At 35.0% G+C, this 21,527-nt stretch overlaps 1 protein-coding gene and 1 long non-coding RNA gene across 2 annotated transcripts; one reads left to right on the top strand and one right to left on the bottom strand.

Moving 5' to 3' along the window:
• Window positions 1–9,117: 9,117 nt before the first annotated feature.
• LOC132042165 (uncharacterized) lies at window positions 9,118–17,168 on the bottom strand. The gene is made up of 3 exons (XR_009411375.1): window positions 16,965–17,168; window positions 16,665–16,808; window positions 9,118–9,405 (listed from the first exon to the last, which is right to left on the bottom strand). It is a non-coding gene; the product is annotated as an uncharacterized LOC132042165 (long non-coding RNA).
• A 3,004-nt stretch (window positions 17,169–20,172) lies between these two features.
• LOC132042164 (13S globulin basic chain-like) lies at window positions 20,173–20,532 on the top strand. The gene has a single exon (XM_059432783.1). It carries the CDS (start codon window positions 20,173–20,175, stop codon window positions 20,530–20,532), a length of 360 nt encoding a protein of 119 aa, XP_059288766.1.
• The last annotated feature ends 995 nt before the right edge of the window (window positions 20,533–21,527 follow it).

Here is a 21,527-nt window from a genome sequence, read left to right as displayed (position 1 = left end):
ATGGACAAAAGGGTGAAAAATTTAGAAATTGGAAAACAAATCTCAAGTACAAATGCATTTATGTGATATTTTCAACAAACCAAGTGAGAGGAGAAAAGAATCCAAAAGAACTCACGGGAAAGAGCAATAGAAGCACCGATATTTTTCATCTAAATGATAAAATGAATTTCTTTTTCTTTTCAAAAACTCCATATTACTCATTTTTTTTTTCTGATCATGTTTTTGAGTAATAAAGCAGCGCACAATTTTGAAGGAAAGGCAAAATACCCATTGCAAAAAAGGAAGGAGAAAGAAAGCTCTAAATTAACTCAAAAGATGCTACCTTTTAGCAACAGATAATGTGATTCGACTCGCAAAATCTGCAAAATTATACTTGAGATGATAGGGATTAATGAAATAACAGTAAATACCATTTACCATTCAAATAATAATAATAACAACAATATCAGTGACCATCATGAATGAAAAATAGTACAAAAAAGCTTCATCTTAGCAGTTTAAGTAGAAAAATAGAGCAGAGGCAGAAAATTTTGCAGTAGTTACTACGGCTTGCACCGACATATGTAGAAACATGCTTGAGGAAATCACAAAATTATTAACAAAGGTGCAATTGACGATGGCCATGGTAAAAACTCAAGATTTCCAGTGCCAGACATATCATCAAACACCTTGAGTGCATAGTCCACTTTAGATTTTCCTATCTAATTTTGCACTAATTAGTTTGTAACAAAGACAAAATTCGTCAAAAAGACATACGTAATACTCGTGCGATTTCTAGCACAAACACTAACATGCATGTAAAATTCTGGAAATACATTATTCAAAACGAAGAGGAATTAACATCTCCACTGGAAATACAGAAAATTTTGCAGTAGTCCTTCGAACTTGTGCAATAGAGTGTAAGAAGAAAGAAGATGAAGAGTCAAGATGAGATCAAATTTGTGAAATTTATTGAAGCATTACACTCTCCAATTTGCCCTTGAAAATTTTCGAAATTCCAAAATCAGCCTTGTTCGTTCCCCCAACTCGTTATATATATATAGTAGAGATAGAGACTAGTAAGGATAACCGGTGCAGACCACGGGCCCAATAACACTTCTAAATATTGGAGTATAAGTTTTTTTTTTTTTGTTATAAAAAAATATCATAATTTTGTTAGTCATAAGTATTAATTGAAAAATAAAGTTTAAAAGGAATTTCTCTCATTATTGTGAGTTATTACATTAAATGACTATTTATCATAAAACTATTTTTCGCGAGTTTCTGAGCTTTTAAGAATCCAAGAAATGGAGTTTTAAAATTTCACTTTAATTCAGTCATCCGCAATCAATTTCTAAGCATAAAAATATTAGAATTTATAATCACAAATTAAAAAATTCTTAACTTTTTTTTTAAAGTGTATAAAAATAGGCCAAATAGGGTAAATCTTGAAAATATAGACTCATTACTATCTAATTTTACTTAAAATCAAGTGTTGGAAAACATGAGGTTCGGATAAACAATTGAGATCTACAAATATTCACTAACTTGGACTGTGTATTTAAATGTCAACATCGGCAAAACAGAGGCTACCAATTGATACGTGTAAAATAAAAAATTTAGTTGGGCCCACATTTGCAAAAGGAATTGTGCTGTACTTCTTGGAAGTTGGAACTTGGAACAGGTCCAATTAGGGGTGTCTGACAAAGAAACCGATAAACCGCATTTAGGCAAACCAATAAAACCCAGAAAAAAACCTCACTAGTGGTTTGGTTTGACTCTTTGGTGTTGAAAAAAAAAAAATATGACCACGGTGGTTTGGTTTGGTTTTAAAAAAAAAGTCAAACGAATCCAAACCAACCCGACACATTACATGTATTGAATTTTAAAAATATTTATTTGTAATGTAATTTATAAATATTTCTTAAATTCGGTAGTTTTTAATTTATTATCATATTATTCAAGCTTGAACTTAGAATTTTGAATGTCAATAAGTTTTATATCCTATGGATGTTAGTAACTATATAAGTCCAAATCAAAACCAACTCAACACTAATACTAACAAAAGAAATTTAATTTACATCATATGTGGAATAATGATAATGTTGGATATATCTATTCTTTAGTTTTGCGTAATTGGTTTAGAGAGTGAAAATACATAACTTAAGTTTTTTCTTGTCATGTAATTAATACTTATTAGCGTATTTATTTTTGCATGACTTAGTATTTTTAGATCATAGTCATTTCTTTTACGCTATTAATTGATATTTATTTTAACGCATTTTATTATCTTTTGTTGAATATTTTAATAAAATGTCATCACTCTTCTCACATTTTGTGTTATTTTCTAAACACCTTAATTATATAGTTGTATCTTACTGGACTAAAGAAATATTTGAAGTAAAAGTTATATGTTTTGTATCAAGATTGTATTCCGAAAAAAAACGAAAAACCCTTGAAAACCGAATAACCGAGAAAACCCGAGGTTGAAAAACCGAATTTTATTGGTTTTTTTTTGGTGTATAAATTTAAAAACGACGCAATTGGTTTGGTTTGGTGTTTAAAAAAATCAAATCCAACCCGATCCAGTACACACCAGTCCCAATATTTTGGCCAACATGGGAAAGGTATGTACGTGAAACATTCATGTACAGCAACAGTAAAGCACAAATATCACAGAATACCAAAAATAACCTTATGCTGAAATAGGCATGTTGACGGAGAGGTGCCAGTATTCCCTCTAGTACTAGTTATAAAATCCCGTGCGTAGTACAGGTGAAAATGTTAAAATTGATAGTTAATTTTTTTTTGAATTTTGAATTGATATATAAAATAATCTTTATTTTGTAGTATTTAGAAATATAAATTTGAGTGTGCGGTATTCTCCAACATAATACTATTACTTAAAATTAATATGATTATCTTTTGAAACACATATTTTACCCTATTAATATTTTCGGCTATCTTAAAGACAACACTAAACTCTACATATAAATAATTTTGTTGGTCTTTAGCCATAACTTTCAAAACACTAATTAATATATAGGTAGCTTTCAAAATTTAAGATGAATTTTACACAATGCTATTAGCAAGAGTGAAATTACTCTATACATTATCCAATTCAAATTAAATGAATTCTAGTACTTCTTTTTGGTTCAAAATGAATGAATTTTTCAAAACCCAAGAAAATGTTAAATAATTATTTTCAAAGATACCCTTCTCTCAAATGAATTTTTTTAATCCCAGCATTAAATATTTCTGATAGTTTAAAAAAAATAAAAGAATAATTCTGTGAAATGACTCTTTAATTAATATAATTAATTAACTTTCAAAATTTTATTTTGGACAGGAAGAAGTATAAATTTTACAAAATAATAAACGGAAAAGGGCCAAAATTACCCCTGAACTTTGGAAAATAGTTAATTTAAATGCCTTACGTTATCTTATAGAACCCATTATATCCAGGTCGGGTTGGATTAAGTTGGTGGGTAAAAAGTTATTTGGGGAAAAAATGGGCTGGGTTTCTAGGATGATGTCATGTGGCAAACCATTTAACATAAGGGTATATTTGAACCATAGTATAACGGTAAGGGTATAATTGACCTTATAGTATAACGAAGGGTATGAATGAACTATTTCCCAAAGTTCAGGATAATTTTGGCCCTTTTCCGAATAGTAAATGTGACAACGCCTAGTACTACCAGAAAGCTGGACAGGAGCAGTTACCTTAGTTAATGAAATCACCTTTAATTTTATAATTCCAACTTTAGGAATCGGCGGAAAGTTTTTTTATGTTAATGGTTTCAGTTAATTTTGTCCCTATGAAATTTTTCCTGAAGTTAAGTTAAAAATTGCAGCCTAAAGTAGAAAACCCATACTTTATACTCCCAAAGTCCCAGTCCGCAAACGTTATAGTCTATAACTTATAGACATAATACTGCAAGCTACAAGTATTTACACAGGTGGAAAGTGGGTGGGTCCATATTCTGTAAGAGTCACAGTTGACAAAGCTGGCAAATGCAAGCGCGTAGCATGGTAAAGTTGGTGGGACCCGAATTTCAGCGTGTCATAACACGTGGCAACCGATTATTGGCAATGACCACTGCAGAGTTGAAATGACTAAACAGCCGTCAATGGCAGGCAGGCATGTTGACGGAGTGCTACCTGCTTGGTTGCGAATTCCCTCTTAGGGGTCGTTTGGTAGGTAGTCGAAATTATCAGGGATTATAATTTCGGAGCTAATTTATTAAAGTATATTGAGATTATTTTTATACCTAAAAGATGGTATAAAATAATACGTTATAAGTGGGATAAGAAGGGATATCCCATCTCTTGGGATGGAATGCATTTATATCTTATTTAGTACGGTATAAATTTATCACGGGATAAATTTATACCTTACATAAACATGATACAAAAAATTAAATTAAGGATATTTCAACTTATACCATGCATAAACATTATATAGAATAAGGGATTGTTTGGTGCATGGTAGAAGTTAGGATATTTCAGCATTAATTTTTTATATCGTATTTGATAGGAAGTATAAATTTATACTTCTTATTAAATATGGTACAAAATAAAGTCTTATCTTAAGGGTGGAATATCTCACCTTATCCCGCTTTTTACCAGGATTATTTTTATATTAAAATCTGGAGATGGGATAAAATAATCTCAAGAAGTGGGATAAATTAATCCCGAAATTATAATTCCGGAATAATTTTAACTACCTACCAAACAACCACTAAGAGAATAGTTACAAAATCCCGTGCTGTGTATTTACCCCAAATGATGGTAAAATGTTGGAACTTGTGGAATTCATTTTACTCATTCATCCCAAAAGATTGTCGTTTTTGAGCAGACAAAGTTTAAGAAATAAAAAGAGACTTTTGAAATGTGTGGTCAAAATAAGCGCTTAGATATTTGTGTAGGCATTGTGAATAAATACTCATAAAGTTAAATTATTTTTAAATATAAAAAGGGGACAATTTTTTTGGGACACACTAAAAAATAAAGGAAGACAATCTTTTCGAGACAGAGGGAGTATGAATTTTGGATTGGCAACTGTGTTTTTTTGAAGTAATTTTGAAAGCATCTTTTATATTTAGCTGATAATACACCAAATTAATAAGTGAGATGAAACCAAAATACGCAGAGAAATGGTTTCAGGTACACCAATGAATGCTTTAATTTTTTTTTACTCTAATATACAATGGCTAACAGGAGTTAAATAAAAGGAAATGGCTTATATCTATAGAAAGTTGTAAGGCACAAAATCAGAAAAAGAAAAGGAATGGTCAGCTGAATTAAAGATGGGTTCCACAAATATTAAACAGTGTTTTAAAAGGCGTTTTCGGGGGAACACGGGGTGGGGCGTCAAAAATGCGGGGCGATGGGCGGGGGCGGGGTCTCCAAAGGCGTACGCCCCGGCCAATTCGGGGCGTACGCCGGGCGTTTGGGGCGAGTTTTTTTTTTGTCGGGCGTGTTGAGGCGTAAGCGAAAAACTTCTTATTAAAACGAAATTTGTTAAATAAGTCCTTAATATAATGCCCAAATTCTCAAAAGTCAACATGTAATTACTCAAATGTTTTAAAAACGAGCAAACATTAAATTTAAAAGTCGACTTTTTTTTATTGATAGAATAATATATATTCTTTTCCAATTATTTATCTTGTCTTCTACTATCTCGAAAAAGTAACGACGGTCGGCAACTTATAAGTAGCGTATAATAGATTGTTTAATTAGTTTTTTTGTGGGGTGGAGCGCATATATATATATATATATATATATATATATATATATATATATATATATATATTATAGTTTCTTCTAATTTTTTACGCTATTTTACCTATTTAAAAATATTTATTCTAATTATATCATTTTATAAAATACTAAATATTAAAACCTATGGGGATCTCGCCGGCCTGCGTCTCGATGTGAAAACGTAAAACGTCCCGCCTTACGCCCTCGCCTTTTAAAACACTGATATTAAAGAAAACCCAAACAAATGAATAGAGAATGTGGAACGGAAAGGATGTGAAATAGCAAAAGCCCAATGGGACAGCTTTTCGGCGGGTACGGTGTGTAATAAACAAAACATGGGCTAGGTTTATTGTCTTGTAGTGAAAATGTATATGCACAAAGCAAGCAGATACAACAGCATAAAGCAACGAAAAAACAAAATACCAAAAATGCACTTGCTGTGTTGGCTGAAGTGATCTCAAAAAAAGCTGCACAATGATGAAGGTAACTAGAGGGGGCATGGCCTGTGCTATTTTAGATTTTAAAATAGTGGATGTTGAAGATACACAACTATAAACATTTGTATTATGCTGATGCATGAACATGTTGAATAGGTACTTAAATTGATACAAAAGTAAGTTGAATAAATATTCAAGTTCACCTTTGGAGAACATTTTACCGTAATTTTGCTCGGTTATGAGATCATACGGATCATGAATATTTGTTAAGAGGAAGAATAGAAGCGAAGTACCACAGGGTATTATGTTGCTTCTTCATATTGAAAGCTGTAATGCAGCAAGTTGCGTTTGATTTGTAGAGTCGTTATGCACCACTGTCTGAGGCCTCCGAAATCTACACAACCAGAATCACATTGTTACATGTACACACGAAGACAATATATCTAAAGGGAAAAACTCGATTAACTTTAAGATAGTATTCGGATCATCAAAAATGTTGGAACACTTTGTCTCTATTTTAGGTTGGCTCGTTCCACTTAATGCGCGTGAGCGTTACTCTCCGGTTTATCTTCTCAGTAGAGATACTAAACTCGTCAAATTGAAATACTTTGCCCTCTATTCTAGGTGGCTCCTCCCGGTTAATCTAATTAATCTCTTCGCCTTTATTTTCTCAAGTAGAGTCAAGCTTCCCATTCTTCTTTCATATAGACTTCTCTTATTCCAATCCTCGTTTATCATCTATATTATACGGCAACTGAAATCACGTATATCATATGTGAATGCGATGTAGCTAAAAGACCAAATACGGTAGACATCTCCATAAGCTAAAAATGAAGTTGTATTTCAAATTTAAAGGACAACTTATTACCTATTTTCCAATTCACTTTTCACTTTTGAAATCAAACACAACTTCATCTCCAACTCCAACTCTATAAATTCAAATGAAGTGAAAAATATTTGAAATCTATGGCCAAACGCCTACTTAATTTCTATGGTACCTAGATGTTGTCTGTATATATGATGACATAGAAAGTTCTTTTGCTGGCTTGTTTATGTTATCTTTCCTTTCATTTGGAACTCATGAGTAGCTAAGTTTTGGGGCATGTGTCCACTACTCAATCACAACGTTTCTTGGATAGAACATCTACTTTGGTAATGACTTTTAGGCATAATATATAGAGGGACAGTTTAATTTGGTCTCAACCAGCAACTATAAACGTTCTAATTTTGAAAATGCACATCTAAATACTTCAACTTGTCTTCATTGTGTCTCATGGACACCCGACGCTAACGTGACACATAAATTTTAGATGTACTGTCTGGATGATCATTTTGTAAGTTGGAGTGTTCAACTGACACAGTAATGACAAGTTGAGGAGTCTAGATGTGTACTCTGAAAGTTGGAGTGTTTATAGTTGTCGATTAAGGCCAAATTAAGGTGTCTATCTATATATTATGCCAAAATTTTATTAATTACCAAAAAACAAAAAATGGGGTTTGAAAGGAATTTGGAAGTGTTTAGCATTTTAGTTGAAAAATTGAACACGACATATAGTCGATTTTTCGAAAAAGACTGCGATTACTAATCAAAACCCTACGCAAACCCTTGATTTTTGCCTACTTTTCACGCCGGTCATGGCTACGCCGTGGTAGCCAATTGTGGCTTGGTTGGCTTGCAACCATTATCAATACTCGAAATACTAACACTACCACACCAGTTAATTATGCGAATGCGTTACAAAATACATTTGCACAACATATTCCAGAACCTATAGATCCAAAACCTATTATTTTACTACATGAAGAACCAATTGCCACATGGACAAAGAAGGAGTTTGACATATTAACATTGAGACAAAACAACACGGTTTGCAATAGTAGCAAAATTCTCTTATGGTAGAGCGAGGAATTGAATGAATTGAGGACGATCCTTCCGATCCCGATTAGAGATTAAAGGAAGATGCGATATTGGATACTTGGAGGAACGTCATATTTTGATTAGATTATCATTATTAGAGGATTATGCTAAATTAATGTCGAAAGCATGGGAATTAATGGTGAGGAATAGATATTTCCCTATAAGATTTTTGAAATGGGATCCATGGTTTAATCCTGATGAGGAAACAACCATAGCCATTGCATGGATATCTTTTCCAGGGCTACCAACAAATCTTTTTGATAAGGTATCAATGTTCACATTAGCAAGTGCAGTAGGAACTCCACTGTTGATTGATAAGGCCACACAATCAAACTAGACCTAGTTGTGCTAGAATCAATGTGGAGGTTGATTCTTGAAGAATCTTCCTAAAAGGATACGGATCAATTGTGTGGATGAAGAAACGGGGATAATAACATCAAAATGGCAAAAAATTCAATATGGTTATTTGCCAAAATATTGTACTCATTGTAAGTTGCGGGGGCATGATGTTCATGAATGTTGGGTGCTACACCCCGAACACGGACAAAGAAGGAGGAACAAAGAGAGGAAGGGAAGAGACGAGAGAAGGGGAAAGCAAAGGAGGAAACCAACAAACCTAAAGGAAAACAACCAGCAAGTGAATCAAGTCAAAATGGGGTATACAGAAATGGAAAATTGGTCTATGAAAATTGGAATGTTGTGCAGAATAGGAAGCGAAGGGAAAAGGAAAAGAAACAATGCAACAAGGAGGACAAATCGGTATAAAGTCTTTGCAAACCCAAAACAAATATGAGACTTTGGTGGAATTAACTGATGAGATGCAAGAAGAGACTTCCAAACAACATAAGGAACACGAAAAGGCAAGCAATAAAGAGGAAAAAGAGACTTCTAAGCATTGGGTAGAAGCATCCTTTGGAAAACAAGCAGATAACAACAAAGATAATGAAAGGAACAAAGACGGGGAAATAGTGCAAACATCAAAGAAGCATAACAAAGTAAACACTAACAACAGCGAGAATGGAAGTAAGGTAGAAACAGGTGCACAACAAGAGATGACAAGGAAAAAGCAGCAAAATAACGAACAAAGAACATCAAATATAAATGATCTCCAAAGTGAGAAGAACTTGGTTACTAAAGCTCAAAACAATAAGCAACAACAAGGGGACAATGGAGTTGATGCCTTGGGTCATAAGAGCAGCCAGGAGGTTGATTCTGTGGCAGGTGAAGAAAGCATTCCACGGGAACCACCGGATGACAAGGAACCTCCAGATGACAGTCATATAACACCAGATGATCATTCCAAACCTGCAGAATCAGTAACAACAGGTACGTCAGTGGTAGCAGACACTAATGGTGGCCAGACAGATACTGCTAATAGCAAAGAGAACATCAAGCATATATATAACAATGAAGGGCAGGAAGCAACCAGAGAAATAAATGAGAATGAATTTAAACAAACCTCTAATTTGGAAGAAGACAATATGGAGGAGGGGTTTCTACAACAAAATGATGACTGTTGCAAGGTTAGTCACAATGCAAAGCCGTAGTCACCAAATTAATGAAGCATTGAAGAGGAGCAGGAGACTAACATTGGTGATGACGAGGAAGAAGAAGAAGAGTTAATTGAAGACAAGAATACAATAGGTAGTCCACCAAGACATGGTACAAAGACAAAAAAGGATACTAAGAAGAATAGGCAAAGAGACAAAAGTGTTCCCCCAAAGACAACAGGGGGTGGGCAAACAAGGAAAGCTCTTTCCAAATCCACTTCTCAATGAATTGCTCTCTCTTTTGGAATATTCGGTCTGTTAATACTCAACAGGCCTTTGAAAGAGTAGTTTTGTTAAATAGACAAAAACAATTCAATGTTATTGCTCTTATGGAGCCATTCCAACATGTCAGACACATTGATATGTATAAAATGTGGCTTAATATGGAGACTGCTGCGCATAATATAAATGGGAAGATATGGATTTTTGTGGAAACAGGAATACAAGTGGAAATTATGAAAGACACTACTCAACTATTGTCTTTCAAACTTACTCATTTAGATGGTGGACAAGATGTGGTGATGACAGCAATCTATGCTAGTACAAATAGAGTCAATAGAATCTCTTTATGGGAAGATTTATATGACATTGATACACATATGAATCTTCTTTTGGTAGGTGGAGATTTTAATGTGATTCTTGAAATTTGCAGAGAAGTATGGAGGTTTACCAGTTCAATTTGCAGAGACAGAAGACTTCAGACAATGCGTTGATACATGTCAAATAGCTGACCTTGGCTTCACAGGGAGTATGTTCACTTGGTGGAATGGGAGATCAGATGAGGCTTGCATATTCAAAAGATTGGATAGATGCTTAGGAAATCAAGCTTTACAGAATACATACCCAAACATTGAAGTGGACATCTTATCAAGCAGGATTCGGATCACTCTTTCCTTTATTGATAAGTCTCGAAGCGAAGATAAGTAGGCCAATCAAGAAGTCTTTTTAGATTTCTAAACACGGGTAGAACATGAGACATTTTCGGGAAAGGTGAAGCAAAAAACTGGATCCAAACTATAGTTCGATCCTTTCTTTAACTCACACTAAATTAAAAAAGGTGAGTAAAGCACTTTTGGATGGAGCAAAGAGACCTGGGGATATATTCGGACAAATTGCTACTGCGAAGAGGTTGTGCAAATCCATGAAACGAAATTTGAGCAAAATCCGCCAGTTGAATAGACATAGATTACGAGCGTACGAGCACAAAATAAGATTCTATGCTATTGAAGAGAAGTTCTAAAAGCAAAAGGCAGGGATGCAGTGGTTTAAAGATAGGGACAGAAATACCAAATTTTTTCATGCTCATGTTAATGGAAAAAGGAGAAGATTACAATTGAAGAAAATTCAGGATTATAGTGGGGCTTGGCTGGAAACAGAAGAGGAAATAGCACGTAGGCAATCGGATTTTCTGACAATCGGTTTATCACAACGGTATCTCCGACTTTTGCGATCTAGAAACGGATCCCCGAAGATGATTAACACAAAATGAAGAGTTGCATGGTTGCAGAAGAAGTTATGAGGTTAAAAAAGTTGTGTGTATTTGGATTGAATCTTGACGGTTGGAGGACTGGGGGACGGGTATACGAGGATTTTCCAAACATCTTGGGATATAATTGCAAAGGATATGACCATGATGGTAAGACCATTTTTTTGTGGGCATGAGCTACCTAGGTACATTACTTGTACTAATTTAGTTTTGATCCCAAAAAAGAAGGAGATAAATACTTTCTTTGATTTGAGACCTATAAGTTTAAGCAATATTACCAGCAAGGTTTTGTCACGCCGAACACGGCTGGGCGAAAACACGGCACTCGGTGCCATCTTACGTGACCGAGCGAACCACGTACGAAACTGGCCGAAATCATCATAGGCATACATGGCGGAAATATAGCATGAACGTGATGAGCTTTTATAAAACATGAGATGTCATAATAATTTAATGAAATACTTGTTTAAATCATGAATGCGGAAATAACCTGAGTGGAGCCAAGATGGCTAAATACCTTGCATGTCTAACATAACTAACTGACTAGTCTATGAAACCTCTAATTGTGAATCTTGACTGGAAAACATACTTGCTGGGACAAGGCCCCCAGCATACCTTTAGATGCAAAACTAATTAAAGAATGACAATGTCTAAACCCCGAATGAGATGGGGCTCACGATAAGGCGGGTATCGTGCGAATCTCTTCGAGCGAGAGGCGTCGTCCGTAAATCCGTACTGCGTCGTGAAATGCGGCCCGAGCATAAAAGGGACGTCGGCCACATTGAATGTCTTGGTATGTAAAGCAAGCGAAAGAAATAACATGGGACATGATAATAACATAACGAGGCCGGAAATAAACGTGATCTGAGCATGAGTACATATACATATATAACATGTGTAAAGTATCGTGAGTAGGGGAGAGCGGTAAATATAACCGACAACATGATGCCTGTACTTGCGTCCTACCCGAAATGAACACTCATACCTTGCCGGGGACATGAGATTTAATAATATTATGAAAGGATCCGATCATTATGAGAGATCGTCCTAAGCATGGGTGGAACAATCCTCGTCCTACGGTGGCTCACGTAGTTTCGAGTACATTTGAAGCCTTCTCGGTAATTAATGCAACTCCCAAAAACATGAATATGTAAAATAAGTGGCACTTGCTGCTTACGGTTTTCATGAATATAACTTGCTTGTACATGGATATCATGAAATAACTTGTAAACGTGGTTTACGAAATAACTTGTATTTAAGAGTATGTATCTTGTATCATAGCATGAAAGTAATTATGTAATACATTTGCATGAAAACTTGTAGATAAGTAGGATATTCATGAAACAATCATTCTTAGTCAAAAACATGCATGCAAGAACCCATGGATTACAAGATATGGGTTTTCATAGATTACGGACGGATTCTCAATAATCATAAAGAATTATTAAGAACAATAATGATGGAATTATAACAATTCATACATAATATAATCATGGACATGGACCTAGGGTTATCGTAGACATGGTATTGAAACCCTAGTTTGGTATTGAAACCCTAGTTTGGTATTGAAACCCTAGTTTAGTAGAGAGAATCATAATTTTATGGATTTTGAGGCGTGGGGAAGAACAATGATGTTCCCACACGTAGATAGTAACTCTACATACCTTAGTTGCTCCAAAACTTGAATTAAATACTTGAGCTTTGAAGGAGATTTCCAAAACCTTGAATTCTTGATCCTTGAGATGGGTTTTCTTGAAAACTCTAGTTTTAGAATGATAATTTCTTGTTTAGATTACAAGGATATATGTTAAAATGGAGTTGGAATAATTAGAATAGGCTTACCTTGGTGTTCTTGATGAAGGAGAGAGGTAGGAAGTCGTTCTGGGCTTGAGGAGTGAAAAATAATGAGTTGAGGCTTGATATGAATGAATATATCTTGTCTGTGAAATTGCAAATTATGACACGAACAGTCTTTGGTCGTAAATTCGGTTCTGAGCGTAAATTGATTTACGGTCCATTTTGATTCTGAGCATCTGCCTCTCTTCAGTAAAATGGCCATAACTTTGTATGGATGTCCGTTTGACCCCCGTAAGATATCGTTGGAAAGGTATTTCAATGCTCTACAACTTTCATCAAGGAAGTTTTCTCAAATTCCCAACACGTTTTGAAATATGGTCCGTAAAGTGAAATACGGTCCGTATTTAACCATATGACCTCAAAATGTCAAATTTCAGAATGTTCAGAAATTCTTGGTTTTCGGTTTACGGCACTTGTTCATGGGCGTAAATTGGAATACGACCACTGTTCATGGGCGTAAACCACCATATCTGGCGACCGAACGGAAAAATCTCGAATTCCCACATTCTTTATCTGATTTTCTAAGTCTAGGATCGTGGTTAAAGCTTACGTTAAAGTACGAGGTGTTACAGGTTTTCTCTAGAATAATTCATGAAAGGTTGGTAAAGTTGCTACCAAATCTCATTTCACCTCAACAATCTGGTTTTGTCAAAGCGGAAGCATTTTAGAGAACATATTGTTGGTCCGAGAAATTGTTGATATCGAGAATCGAGAGGCTTGCTAATGTGGTGATCAAGCTGGACATGGCAAAAGCTTATGACAGGGTATCCTGGTTGTTCTTGACTAAAGTCCTGAGGAAGATGGGTTTTGGAGAGAGACTGATTGACATGGTTTACAGGATTATCTCAAACAACTGGTACTCAATACCGATAAATGAAACTGTAAAGGATTCTTCGGATCAACAAGAGGGGTGAAGGGGGGATCCATTATCCCTACTTTATTGTATTGGTGGCCGAATGTCTAACTAGAGGTCTGAATGCACTACATCTTCTAGGAGAGATATAAGGAATATGGTATGCCAGTGGAGTCCATATGTCAATGTTTGGCATATCTTCGATGATACCATTATATTCACAATCGGTGAACGATCTTGAGATTGGTCATGGATACTTTGACAGGGTATGAAAAGGTGAGTGGTCAGAAGATTAATAAAGAAAAGAGTGCTATTTATATGCACCATTCGGTAACACAATCCATTAGTGATTTGGTACATAATGTGGCTCATATTCCAAGGAAGGAGTTTCCATTTACTTACCTAGGTGTCCCAATATACTATAGTAGAAGGCAGTATGGTCATTATCAGCAGTTGATAGAGAAAGTTCAAAATAGGCTTAGCTCTTGGACTGGGAAATTACTATCTGTAGGAGGGAGAACAACTTTAATTAAGCATGTATTACAAAGCATGCCTATACACCTTTATCGGCCTGATCCGCTTTGAGTGCTAGCCAGTCCTTAGACTCTTTGCTAAGTTTTTTGGGAGCAACTCTGTTGGAAACTCTAGCAAACATTGGGCTACATAGACTACATTATGTCACCCACAAGAAGAGGGGGGAATGGGTTTCCGAAGTATGCAGGATGTTTCAAAGTCCTTCTTTGCAAAATTGTGGTGGAACATGAGAACTAAGCAGTCTTTGCGGAGGAGTTTCATGAGTAACAAATACTTGAAAAAATTCCATGCAATCTTAGCACCTCAAAAGAATAGAGGTACATATGTGTGGAAGAAGATGCTCAAAGTTGGAGAAGAGATAGAACAAGAGATAGGGTGGAAGGTGCAGCAAGGAAATTCCTATTTCTGGATGGATAACTGGACAGGATTGGGAGCTTTATATCATATTACTCCAATAGATTTTGCATGGGATACTACAGTAATATTGGTTAAAGATGTTGCAGAGGATGGACAATGGAAAGAGGACATGATTAAGGAAATTCTACTAGAAGATTTAGCTGATCACATTTTGAATAATATTGATCCTCCAGTTGAGCACAAAGAGGTAGATAAAGCATATTGGAAAATGGAAGCTACAGGAAAGTTTACATGGGTTCGGCTTTTCGATTACTAAGGCAAAGAAGGGAACCTTAGTGAGCTTTATAAGCGATATGGATCAAGGGTTACCTATCAAAATATCCTTCTTTATGTGGAGATTGGAGAGTTTAAGCGCAACTTTGGATGATAAGATTAAAAGATGGGGCACCCCGATTCCCATCTAGATGTTTTTGTTATCAAAACCCGATTCAAGATATAGCTCATGTTTTTCTACATACTCCCGATTCTCGGTGTCATTTGGAAACATTTTTGTGGACCAAAAGAGGGATAGATATCCAAAACTTGCATATTACTCAAGTAATTAACGAGTGGTGGGATCTATCAGTACAACCTGAGCTAAGATACATCTATAAGGTTGTACTGCATTATATACAGGAGATTTGAAAGGAGGAATACTCTAAGACATGAAGGGAAGATGACTACTACAAAGCTTATTTATCGGTGATGCATACTTTGATAATGTTTATGAAGGTGAGGAGGAGAAATTTCAAGTATGCCCCTTACAAGTGGAGTAGTGTAGTGGAAGCCCGAAGAGATACTCTCGGCCATTAAAGTCGAATAGTGATATGGAAGTTTTCTGATAGAGGTTAGATTAAAGTGAATACGGATGGTGCATCTAGAGGAAATGCGAGGAGAAGTTCTTGGGTTTTTGTGTAAGGGATGAGAATAGGGATGTAATACAAGCACAAGCTAAAGAAATGGAAGATCATATGAGTACCAATACACAAGCCGAAACCATGGCAATACTTGAGCACTTAGATACTGGATACATGACAGTGATAGGATTGTGATAGAAACAGATTCCCTTATACTAAAGAACATTATTCAAAGAGTTTGGGAAGTTCTTGGATTATTGCTAACATGATGGAGGACATATGGACACTTATAGATGGGAAAACGATGATTGTTGATCATATATACGGAAAGGTAATAAGGTGGCCGACCGTTTAGCCTTGGTCTTCGACGGAGGAGAAATTGTAGCCAATAACTTTCAGGAGTTGGATAGTCATGGCAGGAAGTTGATAAACAGTGATAAATTAGAAATACCATATTTGAGGATCAGAAAATACAGCAGGACATGAAGAGAATAGGAAAGGGAGGAGAAGAAGATCTCGATATTCAAATCCTTTGAGAGGAGAAAATGGGGGATCAGGTTTTTGCTAACTGTTTGTTCTTTAGTGCAGGTACAAAAAATCATACTACTAAGGAAGTTAGAAAAAGGCAGAGGAATTTGGAAACGAAGAAGGTCCAATCATACGAAATGACATCAAAGAAAGGAGAGTGGAGGATCAAAGTTGAAACAAAAACATCACATACAAAAAGTCATCCACAGTGCAGATAAGCAACAAAGAACGAGGGCAAAATGGACATAAACATGGATGGAAAGATACTCATCTCGATTCTATTCAGCTACAGTTGATGGAAATCAATTGTAAACCGAGGAGAATCGAATGGTATAATGAATAAAAGGGTAGATTTTTATACAAAGATCAACACGGAACGAGGAACAACAAAGAGAGAGGATAGCACAATCAAACTACCAAGTTCAATACCAACAACAACCATTTAGACATTGAGGCAACAGTACAGATATCTACAGCACTAGCAAAAAAGATCAAGAACAAACGGCGTACTCGGATGACGAAACACCAATATAAAGACAACAACTTCAAATGGAAGACCAACGAGAGATCCAAGAAGAAATTGCAGGAAACTGCTCGCACAATCATCACCACCCATAGATTCTGAGCTTGCAAAGACAATAATGGAGCTTGAAGAACAAGATGATACAGTTCAGTTGCTCAATTTTTTTATTAGGAAACATGGAGAATCCAAAATTGGAGGTATTATGACTCGGCAAGGTAAAGAAATCGATGGACAAAATGAGATGTATCTAAAGAAGAATCAACGAACAGAAGAAACGTACCTTCGATAGCGGAAGACGGAGAACAAATTTCATTTTGATCTTGGCCAACATTTGCCCATAAGTGAAGATGAAGATCGTGAGAGAGAGGAGTACACTTTCCCAAATTCAATGGTTCTAGACTATTTCCTTTTCTGTATTTGCATTTTGTTTACTTTATGTAATGGACACGTTTTTGACTTATGAATAAAAATATAGTCAGTGGGATAAAACCCTAAAAAAAAAAAAAAAAAAAAAAAAAAAGTGTTTAGCACTAAATAATGTGTTTAGCTATCGGAAATTCGGAATAATAATTAATTTGGATTCTAATAGCAATTCAGCAGTTTCTCCATTGCCTACCCAATTTGGAATATGCTTAAAATTGCCCTAACGAAACTATACACTAATCTCTTTACATATACTTGAGTCGAAGATAACAAGACCTATATTCTAGCAATTACAACACAAATAACACCACTGTTAATTGTTCCTTTCTTAAAAGTACTAACATATAGCAATTTCTCCATTTTAGGGTCTAGGGTTTACTTCCCCATTTCTCTCAATAATATCTCTAAGCTCTCATCAATTTGACAGCCTTTTCTTATATTTTAGTGAAATTCGTCCTTGATTTCTTCATTCAAATTGATAATTTCTGTCCTCTTACTGTTTTCCGCTACTCCTCAAACGAGCTGTTTCAATATAGTTCAAGCAGCTTCTAGGAGCATTCGCTTCAAAGTCTAAAGTTGACTTTCCTTAATTTTATTTTCCTGATCTGCTTCAGCTATGCCTGTATGTGTGTGTGTTTCTTTCTTCGACTCACTATTTTAGACTTGATTTAATTTCTCAAATTTCTAAAAGGAAGATTTAATCAGCAGGCTTGTACCTATAACCAATTGATATTTGCTAATATAAATCAAACATGTGTCTTTATTAAACTGTGACAATTTCATGTAGTGGAGAAAATTGTTTGTTGCTAGCGCAGTAGTAGACAGATTGAAGTTATAAAAAAATAGTAGAAGATTTATTTGTGGAATCTTTTTCTTGTGCGCGCTTTGGGAATGTGGTATATTATAGTTGAACAAGTTGAAAGAGATACTAAATGTTGTTGGTTTTTCCCCAAGTATGTTTCTTGAGTAAGTGCATTACTGTTGTATTTGTATTTGTTGTATATCTCTTTATCCACTTGTAGTAATTTCTTTGCTGATTCCATTTTGTTCCCAACTTGTTTACTTTTCCCCCATTGTCTAGTTGTGCGCTGTTCCTGCTTTGAGTTTGGTTTTCTAGGATATGAATTGAAATTTAGTTGGAATGTGAGGTGAAGTTAAATTCCCATTGTTGACGATACTAGGAGTTGACGGAACATAGCTCTCTAATTGCTACTGAAGTTCTAATTTGCTGCTTATATATAGTGGATTGAGGAATTTGAATTGAAAATCTGGAAAAAAACGTAGGAACAAAAATTATTGATAATTTTCAAAGAGTTGATAATTGGCTGTTGGATTACTTGTAAACTTTGCAGATTTTGGTTTCGAAGAATGATTTAGTGATTTGTCAATTGAGCTGAAATTGAGAGCTAAGAATTGATTAATAGCTTCTGTTTGGATTGTCGTTTACTGATAAAAGCAATTGAGAATTGTTCGCTGTTTCGATTTTCGATATGTGAAACCTGCAACTTGTTTGAAAATTTGTGGAACAAGATAGGGCCATTATCCCTTTACTAAATCCCCGCTCTCTTGCCACCACGAACAAGACCTTTCCCGATCAAATAGCTTTTTATTATTTAACAAGAAAGATGAGTATTATCTGAAGTGTAAACTTAAGAGCTGCATCTGAATTGGGTGTAAGAACTTGTTCATATCTTTCTGAAAATCAGTTGGGGCTGCTTTGGGTTAAACTAGAATCATCAAGCTAGTAGGAACTGAACTGAGCAGAGTAACATCGGCAGTGCACAATTTCAACTTTCTTACACAATTTCTAATACATGTTACTATCCTGCCCAGTTTCTTAACCGTATTACTGTCTAGCTTGATCGAATAGCTACCAGAAATACCAAAAAAATTGGCAGCTTCAGCAAACTATTTCTGTCCAAAATTTCCAGTTTTAGATCAAGCTTCGTGATTCCTGCAAGCTGGTGAGTGAAAATCAACTTGTTTGTTGCTGAAGATGTACTGAGTTTGGCACTGGAGTTTGGCTAGGGAATTTAGTCACTATTTTGGTTTAGGCTAAAAGGCTTCTCTACCTTTTGAACCATATTAAAATAGAGTTGAATATTTTATTTCAGCAATTGTAGTTTACTTGTTCTGATCCTTTATGCAAATTGGATTAAGTATTTATATTCCCGATGCTCACTTTTCTTATAATCTTCCTATGGATGAAAATTGAATTTGATAAGTAGCTCCTTTTTGTTAGATGCCTGGATAGAGAGAAGAAGATGATGTATTGTTACATGCCTCCTTGGTTCTTTGTATCTTCCATTTTTTCTGTAAATTTTTTTTAGGCACAATGTGTGTCAGATAATGTAAGATTTGGATATACATATCCTTGCACATTATCTCAATTCTGGTGTATTTAACTTTCACCAATGATATTGTAGGTCATTTAATAGGTATAAAATATGTCCCACCAACCAGGGGATGATGCTGAATACATGGCAGATGATATGAAATGGAAGCTATAGATGATGATATGGATGATTAGTTAACGGCAGTGACATGGTCCGTGCTCCTCCCTGAAAATATATTTGTCATTCTTGCAGTTGTGGTGAGTGTTAAACATTTTAACTTCAATATGTTACTTGAAGGAAATATAGGAATCTGTCATTCTTTTTGGAACAAACTAATAAGAACATAGTGTAAGCCAAGGGAGTAATAGCAATCTGAGTTCTATAATTAGTTATTGAAGTGACAATAATAAGTTTGCTAACTATCTTGGCATTTGGTGAACATTACATAAGAAACTTTACTATAAGGACACCAAATTTAACTAGTAAAAGTAAGCATACATATGTGTTGGATTCTGAAATTTTTATAGAAGTCCAAAATTGAGATTTGAAGTTTTCGTTCTGCAGCATTAGTGCATAGAACTTAAAACTCTTTCTGAGAAAGCGTTACTGCACACTTTCGTTGTTCTTCTATAATCTCAATTATGTAATTTCATAACACTCTAAAGCAGGGGACAAGTACTAACATCAATTCTTTATTTTTCGAATTGGAAAAAAAATGGGCAGAATTCCATGATCGCACCCCATTGGTACAACAATGCACACAGCATAATCTACATAACAAGGGGAGAATCAAGAATTCAAGTAGTAGATCACAGAGGAGAATCAGTGTTAGATGACCAAGTCAGAGAAGGACAATATATAGTTGTGCCACAGAACTATGCAATAGTAAAACAAGCTGGAAATGAAGGCTGTGAATTTATAGCATTCAACAGTAATGACAATGCTATGATCAACACCCTAAGTGGTCGTACCTCGGCTGTTTGGGGATTGCCCGTGGATGTCATTGCCAATGCTTATCAGATATCAAGGGACGAAGCGCGGAGGCTTAAGTTTAATCGGGAGGAAACTCTCATTTTCCAAGATAGTTAGCAATGTTATGAATATGTTTAAGAAGTCAACATGAGCTCTCGTTAATGGCATGTGCAATGTTATGAATATGTTCATTTTGGAACTTCATTTTTTGGGCTCTAGAAAATTAACTCTTCATTGTTTACTTTTTGAAATGCATAAACTGATCATTGTTAAATCTCCATAGAGATAAACACTTACCATAAAAGCTTTTATAGTAAGGTAAGGAATAGCCAGAGCAAACATGAATAGGTCATTTTTGCACCGTTATCAAAACGAGGGACAAAATCTAAATAGCGACATAAAACTAGCCTATTTGTGCAAGTCACCGCATTATGATAGAGGAACTGAAGTTTTTGAAACCATGTTAGTCCAAATAAGTAGTGTGAACTGGGTCAAACTTGAAAACGGTCAAAGTAGTTCAAATCATTAAACCGATCATGATTAAACCAATCCAAAATTTACTTGGGTTAAAATAAGTTGGATCACGAACAAATAGTAAATCATCATCCAACTCATCTAACATGACCTAACTTAATTGGGCATTTTACATAAATAGCAAACATTTAGGGTTTAATCAAGCTGCATAGCTAATGTTTCAATATTTACGTTCGTAGCAAAATCGGTCAAATCCACATGTGTATTCAATTTTTTTTTTTTTAGCTATATTCATGAATACAACAATTTTTTTCCAATTGTATTCATAAAATAACTATCTGTATTCATAAATTGACTTGCTGTATTCATGAATACAACGATTAAAAAACTGAATACATATACACCAATAATTACACAAAATACATCATATTTTCCGGTATGTATACAACAGATACGACGAAAAATACAATATAAAACATTCATACACCAAAAAATTAACAAATATGCCATATTTTCCGGTATGTATACAACAAATACAGGCGAAAAAAATTGTATACAACATAGATACACTAAAAAATTAACAAGTACACCATATTTTCCGGTATGTATACAACAAATACAAGCGAAAAATATTGTAT

This window comes from Lycium ferocissimum, unplaced genomic scaffold (assembly GCF_029784015.1).
Source record: "Lycium ferocissimum isolate CSIRO_LF1 unplaced genomic scaffold, AGI_CSIRO_Lferr_CH_V1 ctg13763, whole genome shotgun sequence".
Taxonomy (NCBI): Eukaryota; Viridiplantae; Streptophyta; class Magnoliopsida; order Solanales; family Solanaceae; genus Lycium; species Lycium ferocissimum.
This window is presented reverse-complemented; position numbering and strand designations above follow the sequence as displayed.

Coding starts and splice junctions, on each gene's coding strand:
- LOC132042164 (XM_059432783.1), top strand. CDS start 20,173: ATGATCGCACCCCATTGGTACAACAATGCACACAGCATAATCTACATA.